The 17,594-nt window shown below is 39.4% G+C and overlaps 1 protein-coding gene across 1 annotated transcript in view; it reads right to left on the bottom strand.

Moving 5' to 3' along the window:
* MTMR9 (myotubularin related protein 9) overlaps positions 1–17,594 on the bottom strand; it is a 39,777-nt gene that overhangs the window by 5,592 nt on the left and 16,591 nt on the right. Inside the window, exons 4-9 of the mRNA XM_066278861.1 lie at positions 12,548–12,721; positions 10,586–10,803; positions 9,581–9,742; positions 6,607–6,748; positions 4,268–4,488; positions 1,960–2,111 (exon numbers count right to left, since the gene is read on the bottom strand). Coding sequence (XP_066134958.1) covers positions 1,960–2,111; positions 4,268–4,488; positions 6,607–6,748; positions 9,581–9,742; positions 10,586–10,803; positions 12,548–12,721 — 1,069 coding nt within the window. The remainder of the gene's footprint in view (positions 1–1,959; positions 2,112–4,267; positions 4,489–6,606; positions 6,749–9,580; positions 9,743–10,585; positions 10,804–12,547; positions 12,722–17,594) is intronic.

Raw genomic sequence — 17,594 nt, 5'->3', positions numbered from 1 at the left:
ACTATCATTTTATTATGAACTAAAAGGAGACATTTTCTCTACATAGACCTATGTTAACTGTATCATCCAAAATAATGGCTTTAAGATATTCAAGTAAGTAGGTACCAAAACTTTCCAGGCTTGCACAGTAGCTGGCAAATTCACAAAGGCTTTATGATTCATTAAAATACATTCCATAAACTAAACTGCCATGCACCCTAAAGAGTCTTCCGACACACGTCCAAATGCTACTCTATCAGGAAGGGAAATAGTATAGCTTAAAGACTAACCTGTGTTGACTTTTTCAATTATATGAGCCTATTTTTAAAATCCTGTTCATCAAAACAGGAATTATTTAATATTAATGGATAACTATGATATAAATATAAACAACAGAGAAAACATTTGAAGGCTAAAGAGTAGTCTCATACACTTCATATACCTACATGAGAAGATTTTTATCTAACATGGACGGCATGTCTTCCAGGTCTAAGTGTGGAGACACTAAACACATATGGAAATGGTTCTTAATAGAGTGATAGGAAGTCATTCACATAACCACCAAGATTTCCTCCTATCACTGAATCCCTAAACTCTCAGTAAGGTTTGGTAAAAACTAGTTAGATCATCCTTCAGGCCATCCAACTCCCAAATGTAGCTTTTCTCCTAAATAAGCTAGTCTCTCATTTCAGTTATTAAGCATGAGAGTGGCCTTTAAGTAAATTGTTCCAGAAGTCTGAAACAAGAAGTAGAGCTAAGATCTCTCATTTCAGAGACCACTTATCCTGCATCTGTGACTGTCTACAACAATTAAGAGAGAAAGCAAAGAGAAGTTCTGAGCAGCCAGAAATTCCTATAGCACTAAGGCTCAGACTCAGAGCACCTCGGGACTATCTGAGGCCATTTTCCCATGATTCTGACTAGGGGACACCTCAACAGATTAGATTAGAAAGCATAAACTGAGGGGGAAGGAAGCAGCTATTGACAGATACACCAAGCAGAACAAACATGAGAGCTGACATCCAGAGAAGTGCTGGAAACAGACTTGATCTCAGGCCAAAGAAACAAAGCAACTTTCACACATAAAGGCAACAGCTTTCACCACATGAATTGTCCATGAGGGCAAAACATATCAGAACACGGTAAACTAACTGACATTTATGGTAATTCAGTTCAATTTACCAAACAGCTGCTATCCCTATGTGTATGCCTTCTGTTGTTTACTACAGATGAATCAAGATGCACCTACTACCTTCAAAACGATTAAAAAGAAACTAAATGGTATTTTATAGGCTTTCTTTAATGAATGGCAAATATATATATTTTAGATATATTTTGACTGTTTTTTTAAAAACAGGCTTTGGTATTTAAGGAGATAAGCTTCAGGAATCTGAAAATTAATGTAGGTAAAGCACCTTCCTTAGAATAGATTTGCAAATTAAGCACGGATTATTGTTCCACATGAACACTGGGATGTATGCATGACTGCATTCATGGGTGGCATTTGTGGACATTTATATACCCTAACTAGTAGGGCTAGCTTATTAACACTTCAGTAGCAAGAACCTATCCTAATGACTGCTTAATAAAGGAAACAAACTGTTTCCTTGAGTTTACAGTCTATTCCTGTCAAAACTATTTACAACTTTCTTATACAAAAAGTAATGTACTTTCCCCACTCCCATTAGGATGGCCACTACCAATGGAAGAGGGGACCCAATAAGAAAATAACTCTTAGCAAGGATGTGAATAAATTGGAGCCCCTGCATACCATTGGTGGGACTGTAAAAAGGAACAACCATTATGGTATATAGTATGGAGGTTCCTCAAAAAAGCATTAAGAAAGAAATAGTTACACACAGGCCTGAGAGTCAGGTCCAAGTTACCATCTTCAAATATCAACAATAGCATATACTCACAGGCAGTTGAGAAAGTATCCCTGACTATTGATAAAAAGTTTGCTAAGGATGCATGTCTTACCTTCCCAGAGATGAAGACTCTGTGGAGCAACCGAAGGCCAGATGACAAGATTGTTGGCTTCAAAGAGAGGGTTGGTGAATTTACTCAGTTCACTGGGCCGATTGACCCAAGACCACAGAGACATCGTTTTCTGCTGTAGCTTCAACTTACATCTGATCAAGGAAGAAAACTGGCATTAGAGCAATTAATTTATAACAATTTATAGCAATTAATTTATAACCACTATCAAATGTTACTCCTAATAGGACAGTTTCTCTTCTCTGTATGTTAGAAGGCAGAATATAAGACTTCATTGAGGAATAAAATGTGAAATAAAAGTATGTCAGAAAATGCAACATTATAACTCTCAACAACAAAACAACCAGCAAGAAGGAAAAACCTGCCTGACCAGGCGGTGGCGCAGTGGATAGAGCGTCGGACTGGGATGCGGAGGACCCAGGTTCGAGACCCTGAGGTCGCCAGCTTGAGCGCAGGCTTATCTGAATTGAGCAAAGCTCACCAGCTTGGACCCAAGGTCGCTGGCTCAAGCAAGGGGTTACTCGGTCTGCTGAAGGCCTGCGGTCAAGGCACATATGAGAAACCAATCAATGAACAACTAAGGTGTTGCAATGAAAAACTGATGATTGATGCTTCTCACCTCTCTCTGTTCCTGTCTGTCTGTCCCTGTCTATCCCTCTCTGACTCTCTGTCTCTGAAAAAAAAAAAAAAAAAAAGAAGGAAAAACCCAGAGTCTGGTCATGTTAACTTTGATATTAAACATTAACCCATATACAAAGTCCTTTATTGTATCTGGGATTGCATTTTAATTTAAAATAGCTAAATGGATTAAAAGTAAATATGTATCTTGATATGAATTCAGATTTAATCTACATTCATATTCAATGAACAGTCTTTATAATATGTAATCCTGAAATTCTGTAACACACTTTATCATGGAATAAACCATTAGGAATGGAAAGTAAACTGTAAAAAATAAATTTTAATAATAATTGAAAAATAATTTGTGGTAAACCTTAAATAAGTAAAAGGATAATATATTCATTTTCACAATATTCTGTTCAAGCTGAAGTTTGACTATACAATTGGTTTTGTCTCTGAAATCACTTGATTACTTATAACCATCATCAAAGTTAATTATGTGAATATCATTATATAGTAATAAAAAGAATCCACATAATCATGGAACCCATGTGGTACTAGCATGTAGTTGCTAGGATAGCAATTCCCATACTATGTCCCCAGGAGCCAGGCGTGGCGAGGACAGGAAACCACTGCCCCACTGCTCCCGCTAGCCCTGCCCCAAGCCCATGGCTAGCCACCCACTGAACGTGTTGGCTGAGCCTGCCCCACACAGCTACAGCATCCTTCTCCATCAGCACTACTGGGCGGCTCTACCAGATGGGAATCAGAATATGAGACAAAATCTATTGGTGACCCCTTTTATTAATGTAGGTCTGAGGGGCATTGACAGGTACAATACCAGAAAGAACTCATAGTCAAATATATTACTTAAATGCCAAGTTCCACTCATTACTTTAACAGAGAAAGGCTGTGGTGACCAGCTGGCTGTGTGTCCCTGGACAAGGCATTTAACTTATCTGCATATTACCTCCTTAAATCTATAAAACTGGATGGGGGTGCAGTTAGATTATATGTTAAGGCTTCTTGCAGATGTGAAATACTATGATTCTATAAGGAAATGATAACTTAAAATTGTTGCCCAATTTATTCAAAGCTTTTTTTTTTTTTTTTTTTTTTTTTACAGAGACAGAGTCAGAGAGAAGGATAGACAGACAGAAACGGAGAGATGAGAAGCATCAATCATTAGTTTTTTCTTGCGCATTGCGACACCTTAGTTGTTCATCGATTGCTTTCTCATATGTGCCTTGACCGCGGGTCTTCAGCAGACCAAGTAACCTCTTGCTCGAGTCAGCGACCTTGGGTCCAAGCTGGTGAGCTTTTGCTCAAACCAGATGAGCCTGCGCTCAAGCTGGCGACCTCGGGGTCTCGAACCTGGGTCCTCCGCATCCCAGTCCGATGCTCTATCCACTGTGCCACCACCTGGTCAGGCTATTCAAAGCTTTTTTGTTAGTATGTAGACTCATTTTAATTTACAAAACAAAGCCTACAAGTCTGTTCTCACCTCGCATGTGATAGTCTACTAATAAGACATGTCAAGTAATTTTTACTAAGTGTAATCTCTACCATCTTACAAATAACAGTAATGTATAACCAAATTCTGGTCTCTTTTAGGAAGTGGTCACAACAACCTAAAATAAAATGGCCTCCAGGTTGGCAGTGTACCCACCTCTCACTTTCATTGTTGCCCAGGAATGTTCCAAATTGTGAGGCATAAGCATGCTCAAAGAGTGCGATGAGGAAATTCTCGTTAAATTCAAAAGAACAAGGGAACTGACGGAGTATCTGCCACACGCAATCCAAGAAGAGAAGAAATACAGGTGACTCCCACTTCTGCTTACTATTACAATAGGCCGACTGTGCACAGCGCTGCTGGAATGGGTGCCCAGCCTACGGGAAAAGATGAAAATGTGAGAATCATGTCCTAGAGAGATCCTCGATTCCTTTTTTTTTTTTAAGTGAGAGGAGGGGAGATAGTGAGACAGACCTCCATATGTGCCCTGACCAGGATCCACCCAGCAACCCCTGTCTGGGGCCAATGCTTGAATCAACCGAGCTACATTTAGCACCTGAGGGCTGACATGCTCAGACCAGTTGAGCTATCCTCAGCACCTGGGACTACACTCTAATAAATCGAGTCACTGGCTGCAAGAAGGGAAGAGGAAGCGAAGGGGGAGAAAAAGGGGAAGAGAAGCAGATCGTTGCTTCTCCTGTTTGCCCTGACCTGGAATTGAACCTGGGACATCCATATGCCAGACCAACGCTCTATCCACTGAGCAAACCAGCCAGGGTCCAGATCCTACATTCTATTAACAGTCTATTGACATTATTTCACACAGGTGCAATGAACTTCTAATTAATGGAATATCATATAATTTGGGTGACTGCTGTTTAGATGAATGACTTCTTGGTTTAAAACAATTTCCAAATACTTAACAAGGCTGTGCAGCGAAGCCATAACCATAAGAAACCACAACTGTCCTTGGAATGTCAAATGGAAGAATGAACGTCAGTAATGATAAACATAAATTTTTCTAGGTCTCTATAATTTGGAGCTAAGTCAAAGAACATAAGCTTTTTAAGTACACAACACAGAATAGCTATCACCTTCTATCTAGCCAAAGCATTGTAGACTACTGTAAGCTACATAAGTCTCACCATTAAAGGGAAATAAGTATAGGGCTATAATAGACAAACTTTACAAGGTTACTCCTGATGTTCAGTCTTTAGTTATAAATGGGAAAAATATTACTGTCATGAAGAGATCTTTATGAATAACTTCATATTAGAGATAAATCTCTCCTTCATTTCCCTTTTCTCGCAAAAAGAACTAGAAGAGTCTGCCATCTATTGCCCAAAGGACATTTAAGAATCATTTGGCTCTCTGGCCCACCCAGAACCTGAGGACCGACCTTATCCCAAATCACACCCTTGTAGGTACTTTACAGTCCTGCTCTATATTTGGGTCCTTATGTATAAGTAAAAAAGGCAGGACCATTTTCCAGTGGCTAATGGAATTTTTATTTCCATCAACATGCTAATATATAAGTATATCATACACATTTGTTAGTGTGCTCTGTAGCATAATGAATGTAGTAAATAGATTTCCACCAAACATTTAGGATGGTCTGACATCGACAGAGGTAAAGGTCAGTTGTCAGGCAGGGTAGACAGGGTACATGTAATAGCCATTAACACACAGCAAATCCAAACTGTAACTAGAAGGGCCAGAAATTATTTTCTCCAGAGACACTTCCGTTTCTAAGATATGTCTAAACATTTATTTTCAGTCACTACTGTTTACTAAATTACATAGTGCATATACACTCACAAATTAATCTCTAACCTGGAGGATTTCAGTCTATTATATGAGACTTTTATTTTAGTTGTCGGTCAGCCTTATGTGACCTCATGTGTTGTGTCTTAGGGGTAAACAGATGAACTGGACAAGGTTCCCTGACCTCAAAAAAGTCACTTAATTTTGGTCTAGCTCAGGAACAAGGCACTAAGAAAATGGACCAATTTTATCTGTGAATGCAGTTAAGGGGCATTTAGCTTAAAGCATGAGAAGGAGATCCCCCTGGGGAAAAAGGATGGAGCAGACTAGAGTAAAAGGCAGAAAGTCCTAAAAAGCCCACACCCTGAATTACAAATCCCTACTCTCCCTTCCCCCTGGTTTATGTCTTTTATCTCTCACAGGACCAAGCTCTGGAAGACAAGACCATGTTTACATTCTCTGTGTTTCCTCTGTAGGTAACAGAGTACAATTAAGAGGAGTTTAAGGGAATAAAGTGCCAAATGATGATATAAGCAAAGGGACATACAGAAATTGACAGGTAGTAAAGATTACAAACATTTATTGTGAGGAAGATAAATTCATTGTCCCTCATAAAATTAAACATATACTTTAAACATCATAATCAAAATCTCCCATGTTATATCCACTCCCACCAACCAGGATCACATCAGTTATTAGCGGCTCCTCTGAACACAAAACAGCTTTCTCACCTGCAGCCACTCCCTTTCTATCAGGGCCTCAAAACCACGGATGGTCCTGCTCCTCGGCTCCAAGATGATCTGGGCCAGGGAGGTCACCTGAAGTGTAGAATCCGTCCCTTCTGTTCCATGAACCAATATGGATGCTCCTTCCCTGATGGGAAAATTCAGACTGCACACGGGATACTTCCAATATGGTCAAGCAAGTCTGCTAATAAACATTTACCAAGTACAGTCTTATGTATTCTCCGCTGTCCCATAGGGTTTAGGGGCTAAATAAGGCATAATGAGGAGAGCTTCTCGTGGGAAAAAAATAAGACTATAGTGAGTCCCATATTTTACATGGCAAGAAACCCATTAAGTTATAACAAGTTTCACAGAACATTTTAACTGAAAATTTTCTCCCTTTACAAAAAGCAGTCTCCCTTACACAGCAGGTACTTACCTTTTCTGCTGTAATAGTTGATTAAAGCCTTTTCTCATCAAACCTAGAAACATACACTTAAAATTATTTTTCTGTGTCTCTGACCATGACTCTATCTTCTTACCATCAGCTAGCTAATTGTAAGGACGCCTTCATAAACTGTAATGGATCTGGGAAACGGTCTTCAACCATATTTGAGAAACATAAAACAGGAAGAAACATTTTAGAAAATTAAAAAAATAAAATTGTCCATCGAGAATGTCAGTGGCAATGATATCACGACACTTAGGAGGTATCAGGGACCCCATTGTTCTAAAGAGAGTGGAAGGAAGCACCAAAAACTAAACGAACTACATCTCCCCTCCCTTTCTTCCACTTCTTATATTGAAATGACAGTGAAGAAAATTTGGGGGGAAAAAAGCAGCTCACCACTTTCTCATAAAAAAAGTTTCATGTTTGGTTATTACTATTAATTATCTTACGATATACATATATATTTTACATAGCTATAGCAAAAGGTAAATTTATTATTATTTCCACTTTTATTATAAACACTTTCCCATGTTTCTATGCCATCTTTAGAAATATTGTATTACTGGTTATTAAATATCCTATTAAGTAATCAACTACAATTTACTTAATCCTATGGTTGGATATTAAGGTTACTGCTAATTTCTGATACACTGTAGCTGATGTAATTAGTTAGCTCTTTGTCTTTTGCTGAATTATCTGTTTTTAATTTGAAGATAAGACTCCCTAATGTTGACTTATGGTTAATAACCCCATTCTTAGCATGAAATTAAATGAGTAGGCTGAAAAGGGTCTGAGCAAATATTTTAAGGCTTCTGAGGTAACTTAGCTATCTGTAGTATATTCTGAATTTAAGTCAATTAATTTAAGGTTGATTTTTACATTTTTAATAATTAATTATAAGGGCAGATTATATAAGTAATAAGTTAATATATATCAGAAAAGAGAAACCAAACATTACAAAATAACCAAAGCCTTCAGCCCTCCTGAGAGTGTGGAAGTTCCTGTGAAGGTGGCCAGCTCAGAGTAAACAAGGTAAAGATAACAAACACTGCTCTGCACCTCAGCTGCCTAGACTGGCATCATCTCATTATGATGAGACATGGTGCTAAGTGTTTACTACAATTCATGTTTCTTAAGAAAACATTTAAGGAGAAATCTTTTCAACTTAAAAAGAAACAAAACTGTTACTATTAGCATCTCATCATTCTGTATTCATTTCTCTGCCATATAACCTTGGTCTTTAACTACTATATTTTATTAGATAGATGAGCTTCACCTAAAATTAAGAACAGTGATAGCCTGGGTATCCTGACACCAAGAGTCTCTGCCCATTCTTGGTTCTGTCACTAACTTACCACATGATTTTAAGCAACCCATTTTATTATCAATTTGTCACTAAAGACAAAAAAATTACATATCTAGTCCCCTAATTTGGAAGCATCAGTAAAACAAATTAAATTCTCAAAGAAAGGTGCCAATCCAAGTACGTGGGCACAATACTTATACCTACCTACTGTTTCAGTGGGAACCTCATTCTTAAAAAGGGCATGCTAAGCTTCTGCAATAACTTATACCAATATTTCTGCCTCTGTTCAAGTCTTCTGCCTCGAGTCTCAAGGATTAGCGCCTTCAACTGAGTGAATAAACTACAATCACTTCATATACTTCACATTACTACCATCAGGTTTTCTCAACTTGAGATCCTGATTCCACTGCACACATCAAGTAGTCTGTAATAAGACATCGGAGAGATTAGAAAAGATCATTTCACTGCGTAACAAAATTGCATGCTTCCTTTCATTGCTATTCAAAAGTAAGAAGGCAAGTTTGGCGTTCTGAGAAGTTGTAAGAAAACTTCTCTTTCTTACAGTTTAAGAAAGAAAAATTGGTACATTAATGATTTAAAGATTGTATTGGAAAAAACAGGTCTTTGGCACTTGTGTCAGCAAAGACGTGTATTTCCATGTTCACAACTCATTCAACAAACATTATCAAATTCAATGTCAAAGACTGCACACATTTCATCAATAACTAAATGCCATTGACTATCTTACACAGTAATTTATAAAATGAGCTGAACATAAGATATAGGATAGGCACAAGCGTTAACCTACAGGCCTGCCTTATTCTACTGAGCTTCACTTTACTGCACTTTGAAGACATGGCGTGTTTTTACAGATTGAAGGTGAGACCCTCCTCCAGCAAGATTACGACTCACTGAAGGCTCAGATGATGGTTAGCATTTTTTTAGAATAAACTATTTTTTTAACTAAGGTATATTATACATTTTTTTTTAGAAGGTGCTATTACATACTTAAGAGACTACAGTATAGGTAAACCTAACTTTTAAATACATTGGGAAACCAAAAAATTAGTGTGATTTGCTTTACTGAGATATCCACTTCACTGCAGTCTGGAACTGATCCATAATATCTGAGTTTTATGTTCATGTATAAACATATGTCTGGATAAAAGTAAAGTCTCGTTAGCAGTGCATGTCCCATGCTGGAACACTGACATGTACTCTACCTGTCGATACATTGAGCCACTAGGCAGGAAGTTGTCAGAATCTCTTTGATGTGAGTCAGCCAGTTGGAAGACTCCAATTTACTGAGCCATCGGTCCATGTTATGTGTTTGCTCATTACAGGCTTCCACAAGTTTGATTAAGCTCTCCTGAAGAACGTGATACCTTTCACACATGAGGAAAAGAAAAAAACCAAAAAAACAATGAAGGAAGCAACCAAACCAAACACTCAGTCTTCCAGTAAATCCAAGAGCAAAACTAGCTCAAAATGCTATAAAAATATTTACCTTGCTATACCAGGATTAAATATTGAAAAATTAATATTTAAACATGTTGCAAAGATGCTTAAAATGCCTGTCACGGTAAACTGTTCCTCCTGTGAACAGATTAAACCCTGTCAGAGAGCTGAATTATCTGACTGGGGGGAGGGCGAGAGGCTGCATTTTGTGACAGGTCAGGGAGCACTACTGGCCTCTGCACTCCTCCTCCATGGAGCCACGGGTTCTTCAGCAGGGGTGCCCAAAGCCAGCTCGTGTCCCATGCATTGTATCACGGGCTCGGACTCCCACCCGCCCACCCAGAAGCACTTATAGACCATTAATTGCAAACATAAACAAGAGATGATCTAGGTGGAGGGAAACGGTGTGAGAACAGGTGGGAGTGGGGAAAGTGAGATGTCTAAAGTCTTTGACTTAGGATAATATAGTTATCCATAGTGTATCTGTTTAAGTTTGGTGACCACTGACTAAAAGTAGAGGAGCAGACCTGTGTTAATGACATTTCAGAGCTGACTTAGAGAAACAGTGCTGCGAGATTAAAACTCACTGGTGGGCACCCAAAGAACATTTTCTGCATATCTTACAAAATACGACAGGATAGCCAGTTGTTTCTGGACTCAAAGTTAGTATGTAGATTCATTTGAAAACTTGAGATTTTATGACAACTTAGGGTGCACCCACTCTAATTAGTTTCAAACAAGAGTCCATCACTGTCTCCAGAATCTTTTACCTCTCAATGGACTTATGAATCCTCCTCCACTGGGGATAATGAGCTTCTTGTTCAAAGCCACCTCCTTTGGCTCTAGCTTGCTGAGCTACGTTCAGAGAGCGGGTATCGATGATGTAGCCACGCTTCCCTGCTCTCAGGGTCGCATTGATCAGCTTCTCATCTTCTTTGCACCGTCTCCCATTTGTGCCAGTCAGTGGCTGACCACTTCGCATAATTACCTAGAATCACAATACAGTTTAAAACTTAATAGTAGCTGCTTTTAAAGTTTTTGAAAACAGAAATGAATTAGCTAGATTAAGTGTTTCAAACACCACTGGGTGACACTGGAGATGCAGCCGATCCTAAAACAGAGTCTTTATATTGACAGTTAATCATGGTAAAACAAAAATGAGCCTTGCACTTTCAAGTGAGTTCTCACTACCTCAAAATACTTTCACATAATGAATTATAGTTCCTCTTTAAGATTAGGTATTACAATTCATTTTGTCAGTGAATAATTATACAGCTGACCTAGCCCTGTAATGTGGTAATAATAATGGCCCATGCATTTTGCTTCAAGTACATAAACTTAGGGTTAGCAAGATTATAAAGAAAAAGGCACCAGTGGCAAAATAAAAGGAGTTCATCCACTATTCTTGTTTTGTGAATCATTTTCAATATCTTAAAAGCTGCTGGTTATTATTTATCCTCCAGGGGCCCTCTTCCATCCTTTTCAGTATTCCAGGAATTAAACCACTTGTCTCCAAATATATACTATCAACCATATATTTTGAAAGGTTTGATTTTGAAACTCTTCTCAAGAAATTGATAACTATTATACTGATCTTGTCCCTGGTGAGTGGCTCAGTTATTTCAGTTTCACCCATAGTATATACATATTTTTTCTTAACTACCTTGAAAGTGAACATGATCAAGAAAGGAAGACAAAAACTCTCAGATAGTACTTACCACGTAAATGGACACACAATATATTTAACAGCAACTATTAAAATAACATAATGAACCCTAGTAAAAACAGACATACTATAGAGCAAGCAGAATACGTGGCCTGATGCCAAAGTGGCAGATTTTTAATCTTTTTATCTTAATTATCCATGTTTGACTTAATACCAAGGGAAAAGAAAAATGGAACATAACTCTAATTTATCCATTAATTGACTTCTGGTCTCAAAATGAAGTAGAGTTTATTGACTGAGAGAAAACAGGAGGAGAGAAACAGATTTAGAAAATATTTAGGAAACAAATACACAGCCACAGCACGTGCCTATTCAATTCCTGACTCCTGTGTTTACTTACGTTATGACTCATGACATGTGTCACTCTTCTCCCTTTTGAAAATAAAAACTGCTCAATTTACCTATTGTAGGGAAATCTGGTGAGAACAATTAAAATATCTTACCGTTATTCTGATCATAGATATTAGTTTTTCTACCTACAAGTATTACCTTAAATAGCACATGAGCATTAGTTCCCTTGGTACTGAGTCCTGAGGACCAACTTCTCTGGGCTTTTTAAAGGTTGAGCAGCATGATGGAAAGAATTCAAAGTCATAACTGATCACAGAAAACACTCTACGCCTGATTCCCTATGAAGGAAGTCCTAGCAGGAGAAATTAATCACTTCAACGGACAGGTTCACAGGAAAGGGAAACACTTCTAAGAAAGAATCCTCAGCCTGACTAAGCGATGGCACAGTGGATAGAGCATTGGACTGGGATGTGGAGGACCCAGGTTCGAAACCCCAAGGTCGCTGGCTTAAGCAAGGGGTCACTCACTCTGCTGTAGCCCCCTGATCAAGGCACACACGAGAAAGCAATCAATGAACAACTAAGGTGCTACAATGAAGAACTGATGCTTCTCACCTTTCTCCCTTCCTGTCTGTTACCAAAAAAATAAATAAATAAATAAATCCTCAAACCAAGTCTTCCCATAGATTAAGCAGCAAGCAGTACTGTACACTTACCATTCCATTTTTTTTATGATAATAGCTGAGTACTGGGAAGCGTCCTCCATGTCGAAATGTAGCTACCTTCCGAAGAGCTTCATCATCAATGGATTTGGGCACTATGACAATTGGCGGGTAAGAGGGGCAGACCGCAAATTCCTTATTGACATAGCTTAACCTCCACTCACTGGTCTGAAAAATACAAAATACTATACTTCAAAGCTAAGCAAGTGTCTCAATGTCACAAAATAATCTGAAAAATTTTAAAGGACCTTAGACGTCAACTTTCATACAATGAAGCCATCTCAAGAATTTAATAGGATACCTATTCCATACTTGCACAGAAAAAGATTTCCATTCCTCAGAGCCAGCTTCCTGTAATGTTAGGTATCACCAGTTCCTAGAAAGTTCTTCCTCATAGTTAGCAAACTCTGTTGCTCTATAACTTCCTCTATTGGTGTTTACCATGATTTCAGTACAAGTTCCCTATTTCACGTGGCATCCTATTAAATGTGTGAAAGACAGTTGTTTCTCCCTTAGTCTTCTAGTCTCCAAGTTAAGTATATCCATGACTGTCAGGGCCAACATCATCTCATTCATCTTTTTCTCAGTACCACTTACTTTGTTCATGGTACTGTTAAAGTATAGTTGACAGAAAGACTACGATACTCCAGACAATGCTGAACCACAACAGATGAGTATAGAGCTACTACGTACTCTAAATCCCTTGTTCTTTTCTATTATTTAAAAAAGAAAATGTAGAAAGATTGGTAACATCTTTCTTAAAAGAATAATGACAACACTAAGAAAAGTTATACTTAGGATCCTGTCAGTGAAATAATTTCAGAGATCAGACAAGACAGGGCAGGCTGAAGGTGGTGTGGCCGTAGACGTGAAATAATTTCTAGCTCAGTATTCCAAGGACTAAAAGTATATAATATAAAACTGTCAAATGACAATTTATTTCAAACATCAAAAAGGAAAACCACTTGAAGACTGTAAAAAACCTTTTACAGTAAAATATATAAATGAAATTATGTATATATAAATTTTAATACGTTCCTGTAAGGCAGAGTTGACCTAAGATACTGGCCATGGGTTGCAGTTCCAGGATAAAATCAAAGTTTTTTAAATGTACTTGTAAGCAAGAGTATTTTTAAACCACTTTTATAGATACAATATATTTTAGTTATATTTTTCACTTTTCAAAGTTATTCATGTTACCAATTCTAAAAAGACTGTTTCTAAAAGATCCATGAAATGAGGAAAGGAAATTACCTGTATCCTGCTTACTCATCTCCTAATTCCCTTTCCCAGAGGCAACAATTTTTATTTCTTTAGTTTCTCTGCGCATGTGTGTGCGCTTACCTCCAATTTCTAAATAATATGACTCTACTGTTACTTCCTGATTTTTCACTATTAGCTATTAGTTACTGATTTCCTACTCGGGAGAATCCTGACTTTCCATTGCTGTGCAATGCCACTTCTGTCATATATTAATTTTCCATATATATAGTATTTTATTCTGTTCCACTGGTCTATATGTAGTAAGACCCACAGCTTTTAGAATAAGCTCGATACTTAGTAGGCTAAGTGTCTCTTCCCTTTTTTCTATTCTTTTTTTTTTTTTGTATTTTTTTTTTTCTGAAGCTAGAAACGGGGAGAGATAGTCAGACAGACTCCTGCATGCACCCGACCAGGATCCACCCGGCACGCCCACCAGGGGGCGTCGCTCTGCCGCGACCAGAGCCACTCTAGCGCCTGGGGCAGAGGCCAAGGAGCCATCCCCAGCGCCCGGGCCATCTTTGCTCCAATGGAGCCTCGGCTGCGGGAGGGGAAGAGAGAGACAGAGAGGAAGGAGAAGGGGAGGGGCGAAGAAGCAGATGGGCGCTTCTCCTGTGTGCCCTGGCCGGGAATCGAACCCGGGACTTCTGCACGCCAGGCCGACGCTCTACCACTGAGCAAACCGGCCAGGGCCCCTTCTTTCTATTCTTTTAGAATAGCTTGGCTCCTCTTGGTCCTTTGCTCTTTTATGTAACTTTTATCAAACTCCATGTTAAAACCCATTGGGAAAAAAAAAACTCACTGGAGGGAAAAAAAAACCTCACTGGAGTTTTAATAAGATTGTGTTGACTTTATAGTTAGATTTGAAGATAGTTATATCTTTTCAATATTTAATCTTCTTGTCCATGAGCATATAGTGTCCCCCCACTTTTTAAAGCTTTCTTAATTTTTTCAATAAAGTTTTATACATCTTTCAATAACGATCTTGCATATCTTTTCTTAGGAATATTCTTAGGAGTCTTATAGTTTAATTTCACTTGTTTTCAAAATTGTGTTTGGTAGAGAAAAACACCTATAATCTCAAGATTCTTTCAGTTTCTTATGTAGACAAGTATATAATCAACAAAAAATGGCAATTTTGCTACTTTCATTTCAATCCTTATACCTTTCTTTTATCCCTCTGGATGTACGGAGCTGGCTATAAGTAGTGATGGTGGGGCATTCTTGTCTCGTTCTTTTTTTTTTTTTTTGTATTTTTCTGAAGTTGGAAATGGGGAGGCAGTCGGACAGACTCCCACATGTGCCCAACCGGGATCCACCTGGCACGCCCACCAGGGGGCGATGCTCTGCTCATCTGGGGCATCGCTCTGCTGCAACCAGAGCCATTCTAGCGCCTGAGGCAGAGGCCACAGAGCCATCCGCAGCGCCCGGGCCATCTTTGCTCCAATGGAGCCTTGGCTGCGGGAGGCGAAGAGAGAGACAGAGAGGAAGGAGAGGGGGAAGGGTGGAGAAGCAGATGGGCGCTTCTCCTGTGTGCCCCGGCCGGGAATCAAACCTAGGACTCCTGCACGCCAGGCTGACGCTCTACCACTGAGCCAACCGGCCAGGGCCTCCTTCATGATGTTTGCTGGGATACCCTAATCTAAGGGTTTATGACTTACATTAATTCTGGAAGATTCTCAACCATTATATATTTGAATATTGCCTTTCCTGCATTTTCTTTAGTATCTTCTTCTTGAATTCCCATTTAATAAATATTGGATCTTCTCCCTTTGTCATCTAACTTCTCTTTTTTTCCATCTTACTTGTTTCTCTGTCCTTTATTCTGAGGAATTATTTCAGATATATATTCCAGATCACTAATTCTTTTAGTTGTTTCTAATCAGCTACTTAACCTTTATATAAAGTTATTATTTTTAATCAACTGTTGAGATATTATTTATATTTAAAAAACAAATCCATTTACAGTGCATGATTTCATGAGTCTTTTTTTTTTTTTTTTTTAATTTTTCTGAAGCTGGAAACAGGGAGAGACAGTCAGACAGACTCCCGCATGCGCCCGACCGGGATCCACCTGGCACGCCCACCATGGGGCGACGCTCTGCCCACCAGGGGGCAATGCTCTGCCCATCCTGGGCGTCGCCATGTTGCGACCAGAGCCACTCTAGCGCCTAGGGCAGAGGCCACAGAGCCATCCCCAGCGCCCGGGCCATCTTTTTGCTCCAATGGAGCCTTGGCTGTGGGAGGGGAAGAGAGAGACAGAGAGGAAGGCGTGGCGGAGGGGTGGAGAAGCAAATGGGCGCTTCTCCTATGTGCCCTGGCCGGGAATCGAACACGGGTCCTCCGCACGCTAGGCCGACGCTCTACCGCTGAGCCAACCGGCCAGGGCTGATTTCATGAGTCTTGACAGTCATATGTATCTGTAAAACCACCACCATAATCAAGATAACAAATATTCCAATCATTTCCTCCCCCCCCCCCAAAAAAAAACCCTTGTATATTTTTGTAGTCCATATATCCCCCTCCACATTCAACACTAGGAAATCACTAATCTGCTTTCAGTCACTTTTGGTGTCATCTCTAAGAAATCTTTGTCTAATCAAAGGTCATAAAGAGGCCCTGGCCTGTTGGCTCAGTGGTAGAGCTTTTGCCTGGCATATGGATGTCCCAGGTTCAATTCCCAGTCAGGGCACACAGGAGAAGTGACCATCTGCTTCCCCCCCTTCCCCCCTCTTCTCTCCCCCTCTCACAGCCATGGCTCAATTGATTTGAGCAAGTTGCCCCCCCCCCCCCCGGCACTAGGATGGGTCCTGTGGCCTCCACCTCAGGTGCTATAAAAAAGCTCGGTTGCCAAACAATGGAGCAATGCCCCAGAGGGGGCTTGCTGGGTGGATCCTGGTTCAGGCACATGTGGGAGTCTGTCTCTCTGCCTCCCCTGCTCTCACATAATTTTTAAAAAGTAATTTTCTCCTGTGTTTTCTTCAAAAAGTTTTATGGTTTTAACTTTTATGTTTTGGTCTATAATATCTTTTGAGTTAATTTTTGTGAATGCAAAGTAAAGGTTTAGGTTGAACTTTTTTTACATCTAATTATTCCAATGCCATTAGTTGAAAAAGATAGTATCATAGGTTCTCATTTATATGTGTAATCTAATGAACAAAATAAACTGACAAACAATATAGAAACAGAGGCATGGATACATGGAACGGACTGACAGCTGTCAGAGGGGAGGAGGGTCGGGGGACTGGATGAAAGAAGGTGAAGGGATTAAGCCAAAAAAATGTGTGTGTGTGTGTGTGTGTGTGTGTGTGTGTGTGTGTGTAACATATGGACACAGACAAGTGTGGTGAAAGCCAGAGGGAAAGGGGGGGTGAGTGGTAGGTGGAGGGGGGCAAAAGGGGAGAAAATAGGGATGGAAACAGACTTTGCTTGGGATGATGGGCGCATGATGCTATGTGCATATGTTTTATTGAGCTGCACAGGTAAAACCTGCACCCTGATAAATTCAATTTAAAATATAAAATAAAAAACATTGTTTCAACTATATCCTACAAATCTTGATACACAGAACCAAGGCTCCTCTGCTCTGGCACTCTGGTTACCTCAGGCCCTTTCCCTGGTTCCTCCTACCAGAGGGAAAGCAGGCCTTGTTTTGGAATATTAGCTGTTCCACAAAATCAATGCCACAACCTGAAGCTCAAGACAGAACTCCCAAAACAGGAAACTCATTATGCCATTCACTTTCTCTATGTTTTGATTTCCCTCCAAAATATGCTGTTTT

Source organism: Saccopteryx bilineata, chromosome 1, assembly GCF_036850765.1.
Source record: "Saccopteryx bilineata isolate mSacBil1 chromosome 1, mSacBil1_pri_phased_curated, whole genome shotgun sequence".
In the NCBI taxonomy this organism is placed as follows: Eukaryota; Metazoa; Chordata; class Mammalia; order Chiroptera; family Emballonuridae; genus Saccopteryx; species Saccopteryx bilineata.
This window is presented reverse-complemented; position numbering and strand designations above follow the sequence as displayed.